The 17,329-nt window shown below is 40.0% G+C and overlaps 1 protein-coding gene across 1 annotated transcript in view; it reads left to right on the top strand.

Moving 5' to 3' along the window:
- ASB7 (ankyrin repeat and SOCS box containing 7) overlaps nt 1-17,086 on the top strand; it is a 17,364-nt gene extending 278 nt beyond the window's left edge. Inside the window, exons 2-4 of the mRNA XM_010131231.1 lie at nt 1-38; nt 6,580-7,185; nt 16,645-17,086. Of these exons, the coding sequence (XP_010129533.1) occupies nt 1-38; nt 6,580-7,185; nt 16,645-16,784 (784 nt within the window). The 3' untranslated portion in view covers nt 16,785-17,086. The remainder of the gene's footprint in view (nt 39-6,579; nt 7,186-16,644) is intronic.
- Nucleotides 17,087-17,329: the final 243 nt, after the last annotated feature.

Here is a 17,329-nt window from a genome sequence, read left to right as displayed (position 1 = left end):
GAAAGAGAGATGTGTTCGTGTTTTTCTTGAACACGGAGGTGAGTTGCCTAGAGAGAAAAATCTTGATAGTCGTCTCACAGCTTTCTATCCCAATTTCCCTTGTAGGGCTTTCCAGCATCAATTAGATAATCAGACTGCTGCTGATTTTGGTTTTTTTTTTTTTCTCTCTCTCTCTTTGGGTTAGTTCTTCATCTCTGTTCCCTTCTGATGCATACTCTGTGAATGGGATAATAGAGTAGCTTTATATCTTAATACCTTTCTCCTTTTTTTAGGAATTGTTAGAAGAATGAATAAACATTATGAAAATAGGGCAGAAGAACTCATTATAAAATTAAATATGCTCATAGCTCTCACTGTTGGCTTTTCTCTGTCAGGGAGTATTTTTAGAGGAAGGCAGGTCCTTGAATTGAAATCTCAGGGAAGTGTGTTTCATAATTCTCAAGCAAGTTATCGAGTTGCATTAAAGACTAAGTTTCTGTATAGACTTTAACAGAGTCTGCTAAACTTCATGAAAACAGTTCTCTTTGTGCAAGGACTTTAGTGTCAGCTGGTCCAGTGGAGTTTACACCTCTCCTGCATCCATCTGTACTGAAGCTGTGTTTTGAGAACTGACTTTTGTTGGTTTAACTGATGTACTAGCTTGGTGGTGATGACTACTGGTCAAATGGTGCAGTCAGAATTTTCTTTTTGCTGTATCTTCTTTCAAGGCCACCTAAAGTTTTAGAAATGGATAGTCTTAATCTTTTAATGTGATGGTGGAGAGGAAAAGTAAAATCAGTAGATGTTCTCTACGTTCTGATCAGTGCTCTTAAAGAGCAGCATCTTCTATTCCAGCGCTGTTCATATAAAATGAATTAAGAACTAAGATGTTTTCATTCCCAAAGAAACTAAAATTATCTTTTTGATGCTTTACATGTCTGAGACCATATGGGCCCCTTACATGTGTCTCAGGATTTTTCAAATGTATGTATCACCCTTAAAACCGAACGGCGTTAATCAGCTGTCGCATTTGCACTATTAGTGGTATGTTCCTTAAAAGCAGTGGTGAAATACAGCCTGACCCTGTTGATGTACCTACTACAAATTCTAACCATATAATAGTGGCAAACCCATGTGCCCTTACTGGAAGGGGGGTGAAGCTGCTAAATTGCACTAATAAATACATTTAGAAAGTAGAATTTGAAGTTAATGTATGAGGATAATCTTAAACCGTCAGTTTGATAAATGAAAAATTTTAGGCTGTGAGTCATGAACTCTGTTGGCTTTAGCCCTGTAAACTTGAGAATGATCTGGAAAGAAAAACCCTTATGTATTTCTATGTATTTTCATTGCATGGCTTTGATATTAAATAGCTGCTGATGCAGTGTTTCATTTTTATTTTTTGCTGTTACTCTTTTCTCTACAAAGTACTGGATGAATCTGATGCCTCAAACTGCCTGTAATGAAACACCCTTGTTCTGGAAGCAGTATAGCATTTACTCACCAGGACTAGAAAGTTGAGTAACAAATAGTGTGAGGGTTAGTCATCTATGGCAGCTTTCCTGTAGCTGAGCTCGCTTCAGAACATTGGCACCATTTGGTGCCTTGCCTTGTTTTCCCTCAAAACGGAGGCATAAAAGATAATGAGTATTGAAAACATAATAATGTCACAAATGAGCTATTAAGCAGTGAATGATCTGACTCTTAAAAGCTGAGTTAATCGTGCCTGTCTCATTAGCAAGAGGTTTGTGTCTACCTTTCTTCCAAAGGTCTCCACCTTTCTCTCTCTCAGGCAGTGGGTTATTTTGGTGTTGACGCTTAATCCCTGTGGACCAAAATGATATTGGGGTGAAGGAAAAAGTAATTGCTGATATGAATCTTACGGTAAACAGAGTATTGAACTGACTATATATATTGGTAATAAAGAATACAGTGAGAGGGAGTGGATGGAGTTCTGGAGGAAAGAGAGAACTGAGATGTTAGTGGGAAGGAAAGGACAGCTGGTGGTGGTTGTGGCTGTCTAGAGCGATGATGAAGCTTAGCAGAGCTGGAAATATTTCCATAGTACAGGAATGAGAAAGCCACACTGGGCTGTTGCTGGGGGTAGAGTGCTGTGCCTCAGATCCGAGATGTTGGAAGGCTACTGATGTAGTCTTCCGTGGTAGACGGATGGAGATGGAGTTTGGCTAATAAAGGCTGAGGAAGGAATCTGGTCACTGACCTGGAAATAAAAGGTAGCTTCTTAAGGGAGTCATGACCTGGCTGCCTCCTGCTTTTGCTTTTTTTCCCCCCTCTCTTCTGTCATTGCTCACCAGTAAAGAAAACAGCCAGAGGACTGCACTGTGCATGCAGATTGGCTGATTGAGTGGAGGTGGTGGGACACAAAGAAGGTTTTTATTATCTGCTGGGCAAGGAGATACAGATAGATGGGGAAAAACCATTAGGAAAACAGTCCAGACTCAAAGATGAAGCCAGCAGAAATACCGACTAGATAGAGAGGTAGTAGGTCAGATGATAAATATTTTTTAGCAAGTGAGGAGATGCAGGAAGTCGATCAGAACCATGGAGAAACCATGAAAAACAGTGAATTTTACTTTCTTATTGTATTTTAATACAGTGAAGATTCTGTGAAGCCAACCCTTTTTGTCCATAGAACCTATCTAGAGTCACAAAGCTCAACAAGAAAGCAACACAAAAATGCGGAGTATAATTTTCAGGAATCTTGCGTTTTTGCACAACAAGCCCTCCTCCCCACCCCCAGTGTACTTCTGTAATTTCAAAGTTACATATTGAGACAGATGTTCCAACACTGGACAAGAACTATATTTGACTAATTCCCAACCACTGATGTTAGTGTTAAAATCTTGAAAGCAAGTTGGTAGCTGTCCCTTGGTGATACCTTCTCAATACTAATTGAGCAGAATTATTTCTGGTTACTCGTATTAAAGTGAAGAAATTTTTCTCTAAAGCTCCTAGAAATTGAAGAATTGAGAAGTAGCCAAACAGATGTATTTATTTGTTTTCAGTCTTGGCTGCAAGGTGTCTAAATTTTAGTAAAGTCACACAGAATCCAGGAGAAACTAGGGAATGCCAAATGCTCATCCGTTAAACCAGCTCATAAAGTGTTTCTGTGCCTGAACAGTAAAGCTTTCCTGGAGGTCTCTGTATCAATGTTGTCCTAGAAAATTGAAAACAGAAGCTGTGTGTAGCCATGTTTCTAAACCTTGTGGTCAGAATTAAACCCTCATTGTGGGGAGTAAGCTTGAAATAATAGAAGTACTTTATGAGGCCACAAGCATTGCTTTTTTAACTTTCCGAATTAGAATGGGATAGAGTGACCTAGTGAAGGTGTTCAAGAAGGAAGGGAAACTGTCCCACTGAGCTGTAAATTGAAACTGAAATATTAGACTCTTATTTAGGAATCTATCCTCTAGATGACAGTATTAGAAAAGACTTTCATTAACAGTAGAGCTGAAATGGCTAGTTTAGGTGCCCCCAACTTTACCATGAAGTAAAATAATCTGAGAATTGTTGAGTGTTGCACATGTTTGAGCCTCAAGTGAGTTTGACTGCAGTGATCTGGTGCCCTCCACAAGCAGGCCATCATGGCTTGGATCTACAAATATTAGAAGTGACCAAACGCGGCTGTTTCTGTTTCTAGATTCTGCTCTCTCCAAATTAATGAGAAGCTTGAAAAGAAATAATAGTTTGATAATCAGGATCAAAGCAAGATAAAGAAGTGCTGGCAAGTGCTAGCTTCATCCCTTCCTAGTTAAATATGCTTGTACCAGGTACTTTGGTTTTTACAAGCTGAGAATCATTCCCAATTCATTTCTATCTTGCTGGTGTTCCAGGGCGGCATGATACTAGTACTTGAAGCCTTTGGAAAAACAAACCAACCAACCCATAACAAGACATGTTCTTAAGAAGACCTGAGCTCTGTAGCATTACTTTTACCAACGCAGGGACTGAATGGGTGGAAATTTACGCAAAAAAACGCGGGTCACACTTCTGCCAAAAGCCCTCATGAAGTTCAGAAGTTTCCCAGGAGATGGCAGCAGAACATTGACTAAAAAGCAACACGAGACTTGGTCTTCAGAATTAAGTGTTTTCCTCATCAAGGGGGAGACTGGCCCTTTTAGCTCACTAGAAGCCCATCATCTTAATTTTTCTCATGAGGTTTTGCTACCAGGTTTACTTTTAGAAGGTTGGTTGGTTGTGTCGCTTGGTTGCCCAGCCAAGAGGCTTTTTTCCCCTATTCTTGTTAAGACTCTTCTCTTACATGACTCAGTAATTTTTTGGTTCACTTTAGTGGTCAAAAGCAATGAAAATTTACTAAGTAGGAAAGGCACTTAAAACCATAGGTAAAGGGCATCCTTATGGTGCAAGCAGATTGTTGGGTTTGGATTACAACAGCTTGCATACAAATGCATGTACGTGCACATTAATTCTGCCTCTCCAAATGTATCACTCCTCTGTATCTTAATGGTCATGCTGCTCACTTTATTTATCACTAGTCAGGAGATAATCTAGAGTAGTCTGAGCAGTGCAAAGAAAGACACCCTGGCAGCAGCAAATGTGGCTTTGAAATAGTATCTTTGTCTTTAATGACTGAGTGGGTTGCGCTGATTCCTTGCTATGTTTTGGACATCATTATAGCACAGGTTAGGAACCCCTCCTCAGTCACTGACTTGGTTTTCCTGCCAGCCTGTGGATGCTTCATCAGTTTAACGCAGGTTAGTGTAACTTTACAGAGTGCTGAAGCTGCTGCTTGTCACAGAAGGCTGGGAAAGCTGTCACTGCTAAGGAACTAAACTTACCTTAATCTTTCTCCCATTATTTCTAGGTTTGTTTCTAGGTTCCTGTTCTCTACGCTAGAGGCAGTTCTCACTTTCTGTTCCTCTGTGTAGTCAGGCTGTGTTAATTTGGATGTTGGATTTTGTTTGTTTTCCTCCCCTGAGTCTTCATTTTACATTTTAAAAAAAAACCCTTCAAGTTGCTGGATTGCCTCTGCAGCTGCATTCTGAAGTCTTTCTTGGCAGTCCTTTTATTTTGGTATAATGTCTGTCTTGGTGTGTTATCTGGACATGGTCACAGGAGGTCCGTATCGAGAAGCTTATTCATACTGTTTCGTGTTAGCACCTTTCGGTGTTCAGACTAAACTAACTTGCAGTTTGTGCTGTGTTGTGAACTTAACTTAGAGCAGATCTGAATTTGGAGATGCAGATGGGCATCTCCCACCCTTTTCCCCTCTCCTTTTCCCCTCTCTTGTTTGACTGTGATAGCAGCTGAGCAGAAAACTCTGCCCTTGCTGCGTAGTACAGGAGAGCAAGTGCTCCCCTTGAGCAGTGTGTGAGCACTGGGTGCTCCTAGCCTTCAGCCAAGCTTGTTTTAAACCTGCATGGTCACAATGTCTTACTCCTTTTTAAATTTTTTTCTCCCCTCTAGACCACTGCTGCTTTCCTTCTAAATGCACTCTGTATAGATGAGGAAATTCAGAGTTCAGTGTGCCAGGGTGCAAGGATGGGGCCCTCAAGGGTGTAGGAGATGGACAGACGCCCTTATGCTTGTCTGCCCTCAGTTGATGTACTTTGTGCGCAAATGCTTGTGCAGCCTCTTTACCACCTATGAGACTTAGGTTAGGAAATTGCCTCAAGCTTCCAAACTGGTTTGTACCTTTCAGCATCCGCAGGCAGCGTCTGCGGCTGTTGGAAGGAGAAACCTCCTGGCTTGTTCTCTAGCTGAGAAATGGTAATGGGGTAGGCACCTTTCCTGCAGTATTTGATCTGGTACATGGGAATAGTCACCTGCTTTACAAGCTGAGTGTCCTAAGGAAATTCAGTTAAGTAAATTGATTTGATTATTTAAATTTTTAAATTCATAATCAAAAAGGGGTTTTGTTATATTGAGAGGGGGCAAGAAAAAAAAATCTGTGTAATCACATGTATTCTGCACTAATATTTTTCTGGGCTCTTTCCATAAGTAGATGCGTACATTCTTGTAAAATCTCAAATTTTTGAAAACTATAAATTCAGAACAGATTCATCTATAAAAACAGACTTTATCAAGATAATCTAAAATAACATATATCCTACATGCTTTGGAAATCCTGCAGACCACAGAGAAACATTTTACCTAATACAGTATTACACCCTAAAAACAATACAATGCTGCCAGACCACAAAACATCCGCAATTTGGGACAGCAGATGTTTCTACACATGCTTCTTTTTAAGACCAAGAAGCAACACAAGGGAAAATAAAACAGTTGAACATTGAGAAAGAAATGTAATATTGTAGAGCTGGAGGAAAACTGGCTGGACAGAGAGATTTTGTAATTGGCCTGAGAGTGCTAGGAAGATGTGGAAAACTATTTGTCAAATGGAAACTTTCATGTGAAAGAAAGTCTTTTTTTGTGTAACTCTTAAATACAATTTCACTTTTGCTTAAAAATAGCATGCTCATGTAAGCAAGAACTAGTTTGAAGTACAAAAAATCCTGTCGTGCTACGCCTGAAGAGACTAATATTCAACTTTTTTTTTTGCAGCACTGGATTACTGTAATGCCTTCTAATTATTTTTTAATTTTATTTTAACTTCAGCTGATCCCACAGTTAAGGACTTAATTGGAGGCTTCACTGCTTTGCATTATGCAGCCATGCATGGCCGAGCGAGGATTGCACGCTTGATGTTGGAATCTGAATATAGAAGTGACATTATTAATGCAAAGAGCAACGATGGTTGGACTCCCCTCCATGTAGCAGCCCACTATGGCAGAGACTCGTTTGTCAGGCTCCTGTTGGAGTTCAAGGCTGAGGTTGATCCACTCAGTGATAAAGGTACTACACCGCTTCAGCTGGCCATTATCCGAGAGAGGTCAAGCTGTGTGAAAATCCTCCTGGATCACAATGCCAACATCGACATTCAGAATGGTTTCCTGTTACGATACGCTGTGATCAAAAGCAATCACTCTTACTGCCGAATGTTCCTTCAGAGAGGGGCGGATACAAACTTGGGTCGCTTGGAAGACGGACAGACACCCTTACACTTGTCTGCTCTTAGAGATGACGTGCTTTGTGCACAAATGTTGTATAATTACGGAGCAGACACTAACACAAGGAACTATGAAGGACAGACCCCACTGGCTGTTTCAATAAGTATTTCTGGAAGTAGCCGACCCTGTCTGGATTTCTTACAAGAAGTGACAAGTATGTATGTAAGAGAAGTTAATCACAGGACACAATGTCCTCTAAAAGCCTGCTTTGAATTTAGCCCCAGAAAAAAATGCTTCCTCTCTGCCCCTTGATGCTATTTAAATGCACTAGAAAATTTCTGGGAAGGTGAAGGGATTGTGATACTGGGAATCTCTTGCTCGGCACAGATGCTAATGTTAAGTATATTCCATTTAAATTAGTTTTGTTTAAGTAACTCCAGGAAGCATTCATTCATCTTAAACGTGAACTGTAAAATCTCATTTTATTAATGGCCTTAGGCATAAGATGTTTGGGGTTTCGCTGTGGTGTTTGTTTAGTTTTTTTAATGTCTTTTTTTTTTTTTAATTGCCATGCAAAAAGCCGGCAATTGCAGAGTATTTGATCTGGCGCTATGACTGGGGCAGAAAAGGGCTTTTGCTTCTTCCTCTCTCTCCTACACCAACCAACAAAATGACATAGTTAAAATCTGTGCAGCTCGAAGGGGTTTCGTGTGCTGTGTAGTTGTGATTTGATTTTTTTTTTTTGTTGATGTCCTTGAAATATGGAAGAGATTTTAACTCATCGTGACTTCTAATATTCAAAAAGCGCGTTAGGCTCCTGATATTCCGGACACTTTGGATTATCAGGTTTGGGTGTAGTAGATCTACGAACGTTTGCCCCTCTCCTTTGTGGATTGCTGTGATGGTGTTTCATGATTATGGCATTGCCTAAGGCATTTAGGAGTCGCTGATTAGCAGGAATTTGCGAATGCAAACGCGTTAAGATGGCCTGATAAATTTCCATCCTGTTAGGATGATCTTTGCACTGCAGAGGATGGGGTATTTCATACACCCTTTTTTCCCCTACAGTTCCTGTTGTTTTTGTGGATGTGGCAGTTTTTGATGAGAATTAAGCACCCTGTATGCTCTGCAAAGAAACTGCAGTTCCGGGTGGGCTGGGGGTGAAGCGGCTGCCGTCTGTTGTCAGAGGCTGTCATGAATAAGCATTTGGAATTTCATTTTTGTCTTCGTGATTTGCGGTGTTATTTTTGCTTTTATCTGAAACCTAAAGAGGCCTTTGGAAAGGTGGAAATTGATAATAAGAAATACAAGCGACCCAGTTGGTTTTGGTTTAATTTGCCTGTGCCTTCTCATTCAAATGCATTTCCTTTAGATTTCCTTTTCGGGAGCCTCTCCCTGTAGAGTAGTGCCGCCGGGGTAATTAGTAGATGATATAAATATCCAGACTTGCAATTTGTCATGGCTTTAGGATGTATCAGTAGGCACGAAGGCTTGGACTGCTTCAGAACTTCCTCAGTTTCCAAACACTAATTCAGAAAGTTGGAAACCGCTGCTGTAACTTACTTTTAGTTTGCAGGTTCCGTAGCTTAAGGGTTTAATGCTAAGTGAGAAATAAATTCTGCGACAAAAGTAGCTGAAATTTGTGGCCAGTGTGTTGGAACTATCCCAGTTTCGTGCTGATGGAGGGAGAACTGGGAAAGCAGGGAGGGCTAGTGCTGACAAAACTCTTTCAGCTTTGTGCTTTTGAGGAAAATTATTATGACTATATGTTTACAAACAGCTATAAACAGACTCCGCTGCCCTTATTATAAATACCCAAACAGTGTCTTCCACGGTTTTAATGAATAATCATGTAGGAGAGCGAGCTGGGATTTTGGTAGAGGAGTTCCCAATTAGACCAGACTGTGTTGAGATCTCACACTGTAGCACTTCGGGGAAGAATCTTGTTTCTGAGCCTATTGCAATATGTTTTTACTGGAAGGAAAATGAAAGAAATTTTTAGAGAATTCTTCTCATGGAAATCTTCCTGAAATGATCTCCTGTGGTTGCTAACAGTGCCTTGGTCGTAGGGCTTAACGGGAACTTCTCGTTTGTTTATTTGAACATTATACCAAGTAGATGTTATAAAACTTACAGCTATGGATTTCTATATGTGCATCTGAAGTTTTGAAGAGTATATTTGGTAGTAAAATAGGAATTAGCTCTTACTTTTGCAGAAGATGAAATTTTTTCAGCACAAAGATTAATGTAGGTGAATTATGAAAGTTACCAACCCAATCTGTCTTCAAATGAAATTTGAAGTTTGCTGCCCGTAAATGGGATACTATTTAGCAGTCTGTGTGTAAGCAGCAGCTATTTTTTTATAATTAGAAAACATATTTATACAGTTTTAGTTCCTCAGAACATATGTGAATTTCTTTTTGTTGTGGGGGGTATTGCTGTTGGTCATAATCGCAGACTTTAGTCCACGTCTCCAGTTGTGAGTAACAGGCAAGAAACCAAGTGCTCCGAAATGCTCAGTGTTGGCCTGGAGAGTCTGCAGGAAGATGCTGGTTATGGGGTTTAGGCACTGAAATCTGCTTTCTTTCTAGCTGCATTTGCTCCTAGAATAATTCCCAGAGGAAGGAAGTTGTTCTGTAGTTGTGTCTTGGTGTTTAAGCTCAGAGCTGGAGGTTAGCAACAGCAGAGTTTGCATCACGGGGCTGATGTCTTGGCATTCAGATGGTCACTCCTGTCTTTTTTTTTTTTTTTTTTCCCCCCTTATCTCTTTTTTACAATACAAAAATAAGCAAAGTCTCCCTGTGAAAACAGCAATACTGAAGATGAAAGTTGCTCAGTGATTTCCTTAATCCCCTTCCTTTTCCTTATCTGTATTAGACTGTCCTATTCCAAAATCCATTTCTTGGCAGCCACTGTAGTACCTGAGATCAGCTGATGAAGAGCTGGTTTGGAGCACTTCAATTTTGAGACCCGAACCTGCCTCTTCAGGAGTGTCCATGGGTTAAGCCTGGAATACACCAATGCAAAATCAAAATAGAGATGCACATATATAACATATATAAAGACAGAAATGCAGGTAGACTTTTTTTTCTGGTGGTCTATGTGTCTAAAGAATTAATGTGCCGTTAGTCCTGGCTGGAATGGCTTAAATTGAAGCTGAAGTAGAAGGGGATTTGAGAATATTAAAAAGTATAAAGCAAGTGCTGGAGATAGGAAAAAATACAAGTATTAGGAAAAATACTGGAAGGTTGAAATAAACTGTAAGACACTAGAAATTCAGCTGTGATGTCAAAAAGGGGAATTTAAAAAGCCCGAAGCCTTCCTCCCTCCCCGTAGCTCTCAGTTGATGTGATCACCGCTTAGATGCAGTAGCAAACGAGAGAGTCGGTGATGAGCGGAGAGCGTTGCTTGTCTGTGGTGAGGCAGATAGTGAAGTAAGCAGATATGGCCCTAGCAGGTGTGGTACCAGCCATCCAAGAACTCAGTCCACATCTGGAACGAGATCTAAAGATCAGCAAATGAATTAAACTACAAATATTTCATCTGCATTCCTTCTTTTAATTTTTCAAAGGGCAAAGCTTTGGCTTTGACTAAAGAGTGTAGTTCTGTGTTTAGATTTATATAGCACTGTAAATGTGCAGTGAACCTCCGACAAAAGTCCTGGTAAGGAAATCCTTATACGTTCCTTGTCTATCCCTTTGCTAAATAAAGATAACTTTTCAGTAGGATTTTTTTTTATTTTTACTGGAAGAACATTTTTAAAAGTGTTTCTGCATAGTTTAAACTTTTATGAATACTGAAGTGTCACAGTGAATTAAGTAGATTTCTACATATTTTATTACACTGATAATTGCAAAAGAAACAGTGTCTATAGAACTTTACTGGAATGGCATGCTATGACTCCTGGCTTCCTTGGGTGCTGCTGGAAATCTCTGTTTATAATAGGCAGATGAATCATTTTTGTACAGCTCTATGCAGATGTATGCTTTGGAAGGGATTTTTGAAGAGACCTAGGTTAAAAAAAAGTTACAAAATATTTTTTAAAATATGTTTTGTACAAGCATGTTCAAATCTTCATTGCTAAATACACCTGTTAACTCTGGGGTTTCCTGGCATTCTGCTTTTCCATAGATACATTTTCAGTCCTCCTTGGTACCTGTTTTCTGTGCCAGACACTTTGACATTTAATAGACACCTAAAACTCATTGTGGAGAATTATTTTTCAAAGAGCAATGAAAACATACTTCAAGCTCAGGTATTCAGACAGAGGCATACTGGACACAGTGTTCTCGATGAACACTCTGTAATACTATTCCATTCTATTAATGTCCTATAATGATATTTCAGACCTATAGGTTCTTGATACTAGCCTTTTCTGGCATTTTGAACGCTCCAAAAACCAACTATCCTCTCTAATTCCTCTGCTGTTGTTTTTTACGGCTTTTCCTAACCTGTTAGACCGACTCCCGTTGCAGTGAGCAACTGAATTCCAGTTCAGCTCAGCAACAGCTGTTTACTAGGTGATCGCATCCCTCCAGCTTGACCCTGTTTGTGCATCCTCATCAATGTGTGTCTCAGCTGGTGGGTGTGAGTTTCTGTTTGATACGTTCAATAATCTTAATTCCTTCCCCGCAAAAAGCCAAGAAAATCATAACTAAATTTAATTGCTGGCAGTAGCAGAGTTCATTCACAATTGTGAATTAAGGGCTGGATTTAATAGTTAGCTGCAGATGTAAACCCTTGTACTGATACTCTAGAGGAACTGAGCTGCTGCCAACTGTACATCAGCCTGGCTTCAACTTTTTAAAATTATTTACAAAACTTTCAAATTTCCTTAGTAGCTGAAAAGAAACTACCAAATGGCTCCTTGCTTTTCTTTTCAGCATTTCACAATTCCCAGGGGAGGCAGAGCCTCAGTTTGACAAATACCACTGTAAGCTTTTTTTCTAGAGAAATGTATTAATATTGCAGAGAAAACTGTGGGCAGCTTCTGAAATAGGTCCCTGGAGTTAATTTCCTTTTTTTTAACTTTTTCAGAAACTGCTATTCCACTTCAAACCAATGACACTGTCTGCTTGCTTTTTAAAGTTCTGGTTTGGTTTTTCTTTTTCAGTAGGTAGAACAATACATCAGAGAGGATGTTCTTGCAGCCTAAAAGCATATTGATTTCAGTTATTCCTAAGTTTTCTCTTGGTTAACAGGACAGGTCAGCTCATTATTTTTCTCCACGCAGATGCTGTTGTACCTTCAGTGGAGGAAACTAGTAGGGATTCCCCCTTTATCCCCTTTACAACACTTCTGCTTAAAACTGGGTGAGAGACCCTAAAAATCAGTGTTGTCAGAGGTACCAGGTCTAAAATTACACCTTAATGACCCTTAAAAATAGACCTATTAGGTGAGGTAGTGTTTTATTTCTTGGGGAGCAGGGTCTGCATAGGAGAAGCAGGCAGGTGTAGGTCTAAATGCATGAGCTGCGGAACAGTCGTAACCACGATGTACAGTTCTTTGGGTCAGCAGTAAATCCTAAATGGCAGGTTTGTCTCTGCGATAGAACAGCAAAATCCTTAGTGAAATAGCAGAAAAACTTGAAGCTACAAAAAGGAAGGGAATAGAATACTGAGTGGTCATTCAGGATTAATTGTAATAGTTTTTTACTGTTAGAACATGCGTTTTTTTCCCCCTTGCTTTACCAGAGTTGGCCAATCTATTAATAGTAATTTCTAAAGTTTATTTCATTATTTAAGTAAAGTATTTATTATTTAAGGGAGAAAAAAAGAAAGCTCAGCAACTTTGTAAGCAGGTGAAGAACTGGGTTAGGAAAGCAGTTCACTTACTGAAGTCTGCCACCTCTAGAGAGAAAATCAAAAAGCGATTCCTCCTTATTTTATAACCCCACATTTTACGGTTCTGATGGAAGAAACTTTTCTGTCTATACACATGAAGAGTGAGGTGAGGAATTTTGCTTTCCATTGCAGCATGTAGCACGAGCTGTGGAAGACGAACGATACAGCTCTTTCTCCTGCAGTTAATACTTCTAATTGGTTTGATTATCACTGCAAAGCTCGTGCAGTAAATCGACTGCGGTCTCTCACTTGTTCCAGTGAACCCAGTACAAACCTTCAGCGGTGGTAGGTGTGTGCTGCCCTGGTGGTAACTGGGGGTGTGTAACAGCCCCACAGTAACTCGACTGCTCCAGAAGAACAGCTCTGCCATCACCAAGGGGTCTGTTTGAGACTGGATCGGGGGGGCTTTGGGTTTTTTGAAGGTGATCAGTAGTTTTATGTCACCGTTTTGCATGATAATGGTAATTAGGTCAGTCTTACCTTTTATGTTTGTGGGGTTTTGTTTCTTTTTCTTAATTCCCTTCCCTTCTAGCTTATTTGCCTAAATAACTTTCCAGACTTGTGATGCAGGATATAACCAAAGCTGCTACTTACGAATTATTTTTAAACAGAACTTTATTCATCATTTAACTGGTCTTACTTTGCCAAATTACTAATAACTTTTTTCATTTGCCAAACCAAGGTTCACTGACATCGGTCTGTAATCCTTCATTTTTTTTCTTTTTCATTCAGATGCAACCAAGAATGAGTAAGTGTTCTAGACACCGTTTCTAATAAATCACAAATGCATTAATAACCCTGGAATTTGCAAGGCGTGACCTAAGACACTAACAGCCACTAGATGTAGCAACTGGTGCTTAACACTGGAAATGTTCATTGTTAACACATTCCCAGGAAATATTTTTAGGCTTGTCAGGGGGAAATGTCATACATTTGATAATCGGGTCTTTTTGAATTAACTGACGACCAATTTCTTCTGGGTATTTTAAGTTGTCGGTTCCGTTTTGTTCTCAAAAAACCCGTAGGATGTTAATTAAAGGGCATTCATCTCTGAAACCAGAAATCAATGTCTCATAGCTGTATTATTGTGTCCTCGACTACAGAAAAGATGTGTATAGATCTGTAGTCCTCTACATCCTCAAACACTGCTGCTTGCAGTTAACTTTTGAAAAAGTGCCTCCTTTCTGAACCCTGTCTGCATTCACATTTAAAGCATTAGAAGCTCTTTATCTCCATAAAGGTTCCTCTGCTTGGTTTCTTACCATAAGTAACTTTTCTTTCCCTGAAGCTTGAGCATTCAGCTGTTGTTTGAGTTCACAGAATTGCAGAATTGTTTTGGTTGGAAGAAACCTTTAAGATTGAATCCAACTGAGTTGTAGAAATTAATTCCCTCTGGTGGGGGGAAAAAAAAGCGAAGAAACAACCACCAGTGGACAAAGTAACTAATAATCGGTATTCTAAGTCATGGCTGAAGGATATAATTAAAAGTAAATTGACATTTAGGGACCGTGGTGATAAGTATAATAAAAATATTTTGAACTCTTATGAAGGTAACTCAAATTTTCATGTTCTTTAATTTAAAATCTAATTTCTTTAAAAACAGACTGTTTCACGCTAGTTTACCTTGGATGATTTTAATACTTAAGAGAAATCCCAGTGTATACTATATTTGTGTATATAGCATGTATACATATATATTTCCATTCTGTAGAAAAACCCACGCAGGGGGAAAAAAGGAGGAACAGGCTATAAAGGGTAACTGAAACCATATAGAAAATGCCCAAAGTAGAAAACAGGAAACAGTTTTGTAATCTCTTTACTCTGTGCTTACCAGGAAAGTCTAATAAACCCATAACGTCACTGTCTGTTTAGCTGATAGAAGGTTTGTTGCTTAACTTGGAGGAGGATGGAAGAAGGGCTGGGTTCCGGAGCCGGCTCTGGGGCTGGCTCGGGTGAGAGAGACACTTCCTTCTCCTCCGAACAGGTCTGTGCCTGGTGAGCTGACAGCATCCTACTGTCCACCGTAAAACCCACTCATCGAGCGCCGCATGGAAGGCATTTCCCCTTTCAAAAATGTCCTGCTTCACCAGCGGCAGCTCAGGAGAGCTAATTGGAAACGTCCATCTCAGTTATTTACAGTTGCTTTTGTTGTTGTATTCAGCCTCCTAGAGAAATGACTTGTTCAAGCAGTCGGCTCCGTAAAATCGCCGTGCCTTTCTTTGCAAAAGCAGGCACCATCTTTAACCGTTAATGGTTATACCGATAATAAAAGACTGGCGAGTTGCTCTGTTAGTGACATTGTCTTGACACCAGCAGAAGCATCTGCTTTGTTCATGGTGCCGAGTATTTTGACTTGGACACCCACTGGGTGCCATAACTGTGTAAGCCTCTTTTTGGGGTTTTTTGGCCATGACACAGTTAAGCTGATGATCAAAATGTTTATTAGCCCAGCTCCAGTGCATTATTGGGATAATTTCAAACGAGATAGAGCAGAATGAGGAGGCAACCTAAATGCAGGCAGCAAGTTTGGTCAGAGGTTGGAGTGGTTCCCATGATGGGAGGTCATTAAATAGTTTTCAGCTTTGGAGAGAGGTACTGAGCAGGAGTGGAGGATGGAGATGAATATGAAGGTATGTAAAATCATGACCGGCGTGAGAACCATTATTTGCTATTTTTTTTCTGACTCCAAGAATGGTAGGCATGCATCGAAGCCATCAGGAAGCAGATCTAAAATAAATACAAGCACTTTATAGTTTTCCAGCCAACGCCTAATGAGATTTTGAAATTTACTGCCACAGGATGTTTTGGATACTGAAAGCATGAATGGGTTCAAAAAACATGAGACAGATTTACAAAGAGCAGGCCATCCCCAGCTCCTAGCGACACAGAGCTGCGGCAGGCACTGCTTTAGCAAGGCCCAGAGGCGCCGGTGCTGAAAGCTGAAAGGCTGTGTCGGGACAGGATTTCTCAATGTCTTGTTCTGCTCCTTTTCCCTCTCTGTCTTCCCTGGGATCCATGGCTGGGTATGTTCAGATACACGATTAACCTTTTTCACGTGCTGCAGGAGGGACCGTTTTTCAAGATGTTTGGCTTTGGATGGTTTCCTGTTTAAGAATGAGTTTGAAAGGGAACCGATTAGTTGGGAAAATCCTTCCCAGAAATTGAGGTTCATGTGACGTCAGTGAAGCTTTTCCTCTCTGGACAATGGTTAACTCACCTTTTAATCTCTTTCTGTTTAAGGTTGCTGCTGCATCCAAAACCTAAACACTTTGTCTTTTCGTTAGAAGGGAAAAAACAAACTTGAACTCTGCCACAAGAATAACTTTTATTGATTAATTTTTAATTTTATTAATTTTAATGCTCACTCTCGAAGGAAACTGCCTGATCCTGTAACAGTTGAACAGAGAAGTTTTTTGATTTACTGTTTGAAACAAAGCAAGACCAAGGGCATTCCCCCCCCACCCCACCACCAGGTATTACAAAGATAGGGAAAAAAAATCCACAAAAATGTAAATGGAGGAGATATGCTGTTCTCCAGTGCTTAAGTATATGTTGCCACCTCGTGGGAATTCTCATATGAACGACGTCACTTTTCACTGGCATCAGGAAAATTATGTGCATATAAAAATGTTTTTAGTATTCATCCCTTGGTTTCACTGAGTTCTCGTTCATTAGAAAGGTGTTTATTTCCACCTTCTTGCTCTTGTGATTTTTCCCTTCCCTCTGCCTCTTAGAAAACAGCCAACATCTGTGATTTTACTGAGTAAATGATCTCTTAATGTTTAAAATGTGATAATTTTCCTTTCACGTGTTCCTTTTTGTCTTTTCAGGACAGCCCAGAAACTTGCAAGATCTATGCCGAATTAAAATCCGTCAGTGTATAGGCCTTCAAAACCTAAAACTACTTGATGAACTACCCATTGCCAAGGTCATGAAAGACTACTTAAAACACAAATTTGATGATATCTGATATCCATGAAGAGAAGAACTCTGAGCAAGATTAGTTATATTCCAGATACTGAAGAGGCTTGTTGCCTTGCACAAAGTATATCCTATGCAAATTCTGATTTTTCTGTGAAGTCAGAAGGCAGGTATACACTTCCTTGGGTTTTTTATACCACGCGCTAGAAGGTCTTAATTTTTGGTTCCTTGGTCCAAGTTTACAAGGTCCAAGCTTTCTATAAAACGTTAGGTTTTACCAATTGCTGTTGGTTTTCCGTTTGTTTGTTTTCGCGTTACGTGTGCAGACTTGCAGTGGAGATGGAAGGTAGCCTCTCAGGGGAAGTGGTTGGTTCCAATTGGCACGCTGAGCAATTCTTCACGAAAATAAAGTTTGGAAATCAAGGCACCGATCCTGCAAAAGGATACCGAAAGGAAGAAACTCCAGAGCCCTGTGGTCCGTTGCGGCTCCTGTCTCTGCAGGGAGTGTGTTTTTGCAGGACAGAGGGAAGAGTTGGTAACGTGTCCTAGGGTACTGTATGAATATAATTTGGAAATTAAAGGAAAAATTCAGTT

The sequence above is a fragment of the Buceros rhinoceros genome, unplaced genomic scaffold, assembly GCF_000710305.1.
Source record: "Buceros rhinoceros silvestris isolate BGI_N320 unplaced genomic scaffold, ASM71030v1 scaffold850, whole genome shotgun sequence".
Lineage (NCBI taxonomy): Eukaryota > Metazoa > Chordata > Aves > Bucerotiformes > Bucerotidae > Buceros > Buceros rhinoceros.
The sequence above is the reverse complement of the archived record's forward strand: the minus strand, read 5'-3'. Positions and strand labels throughout refer to the sequence as shown.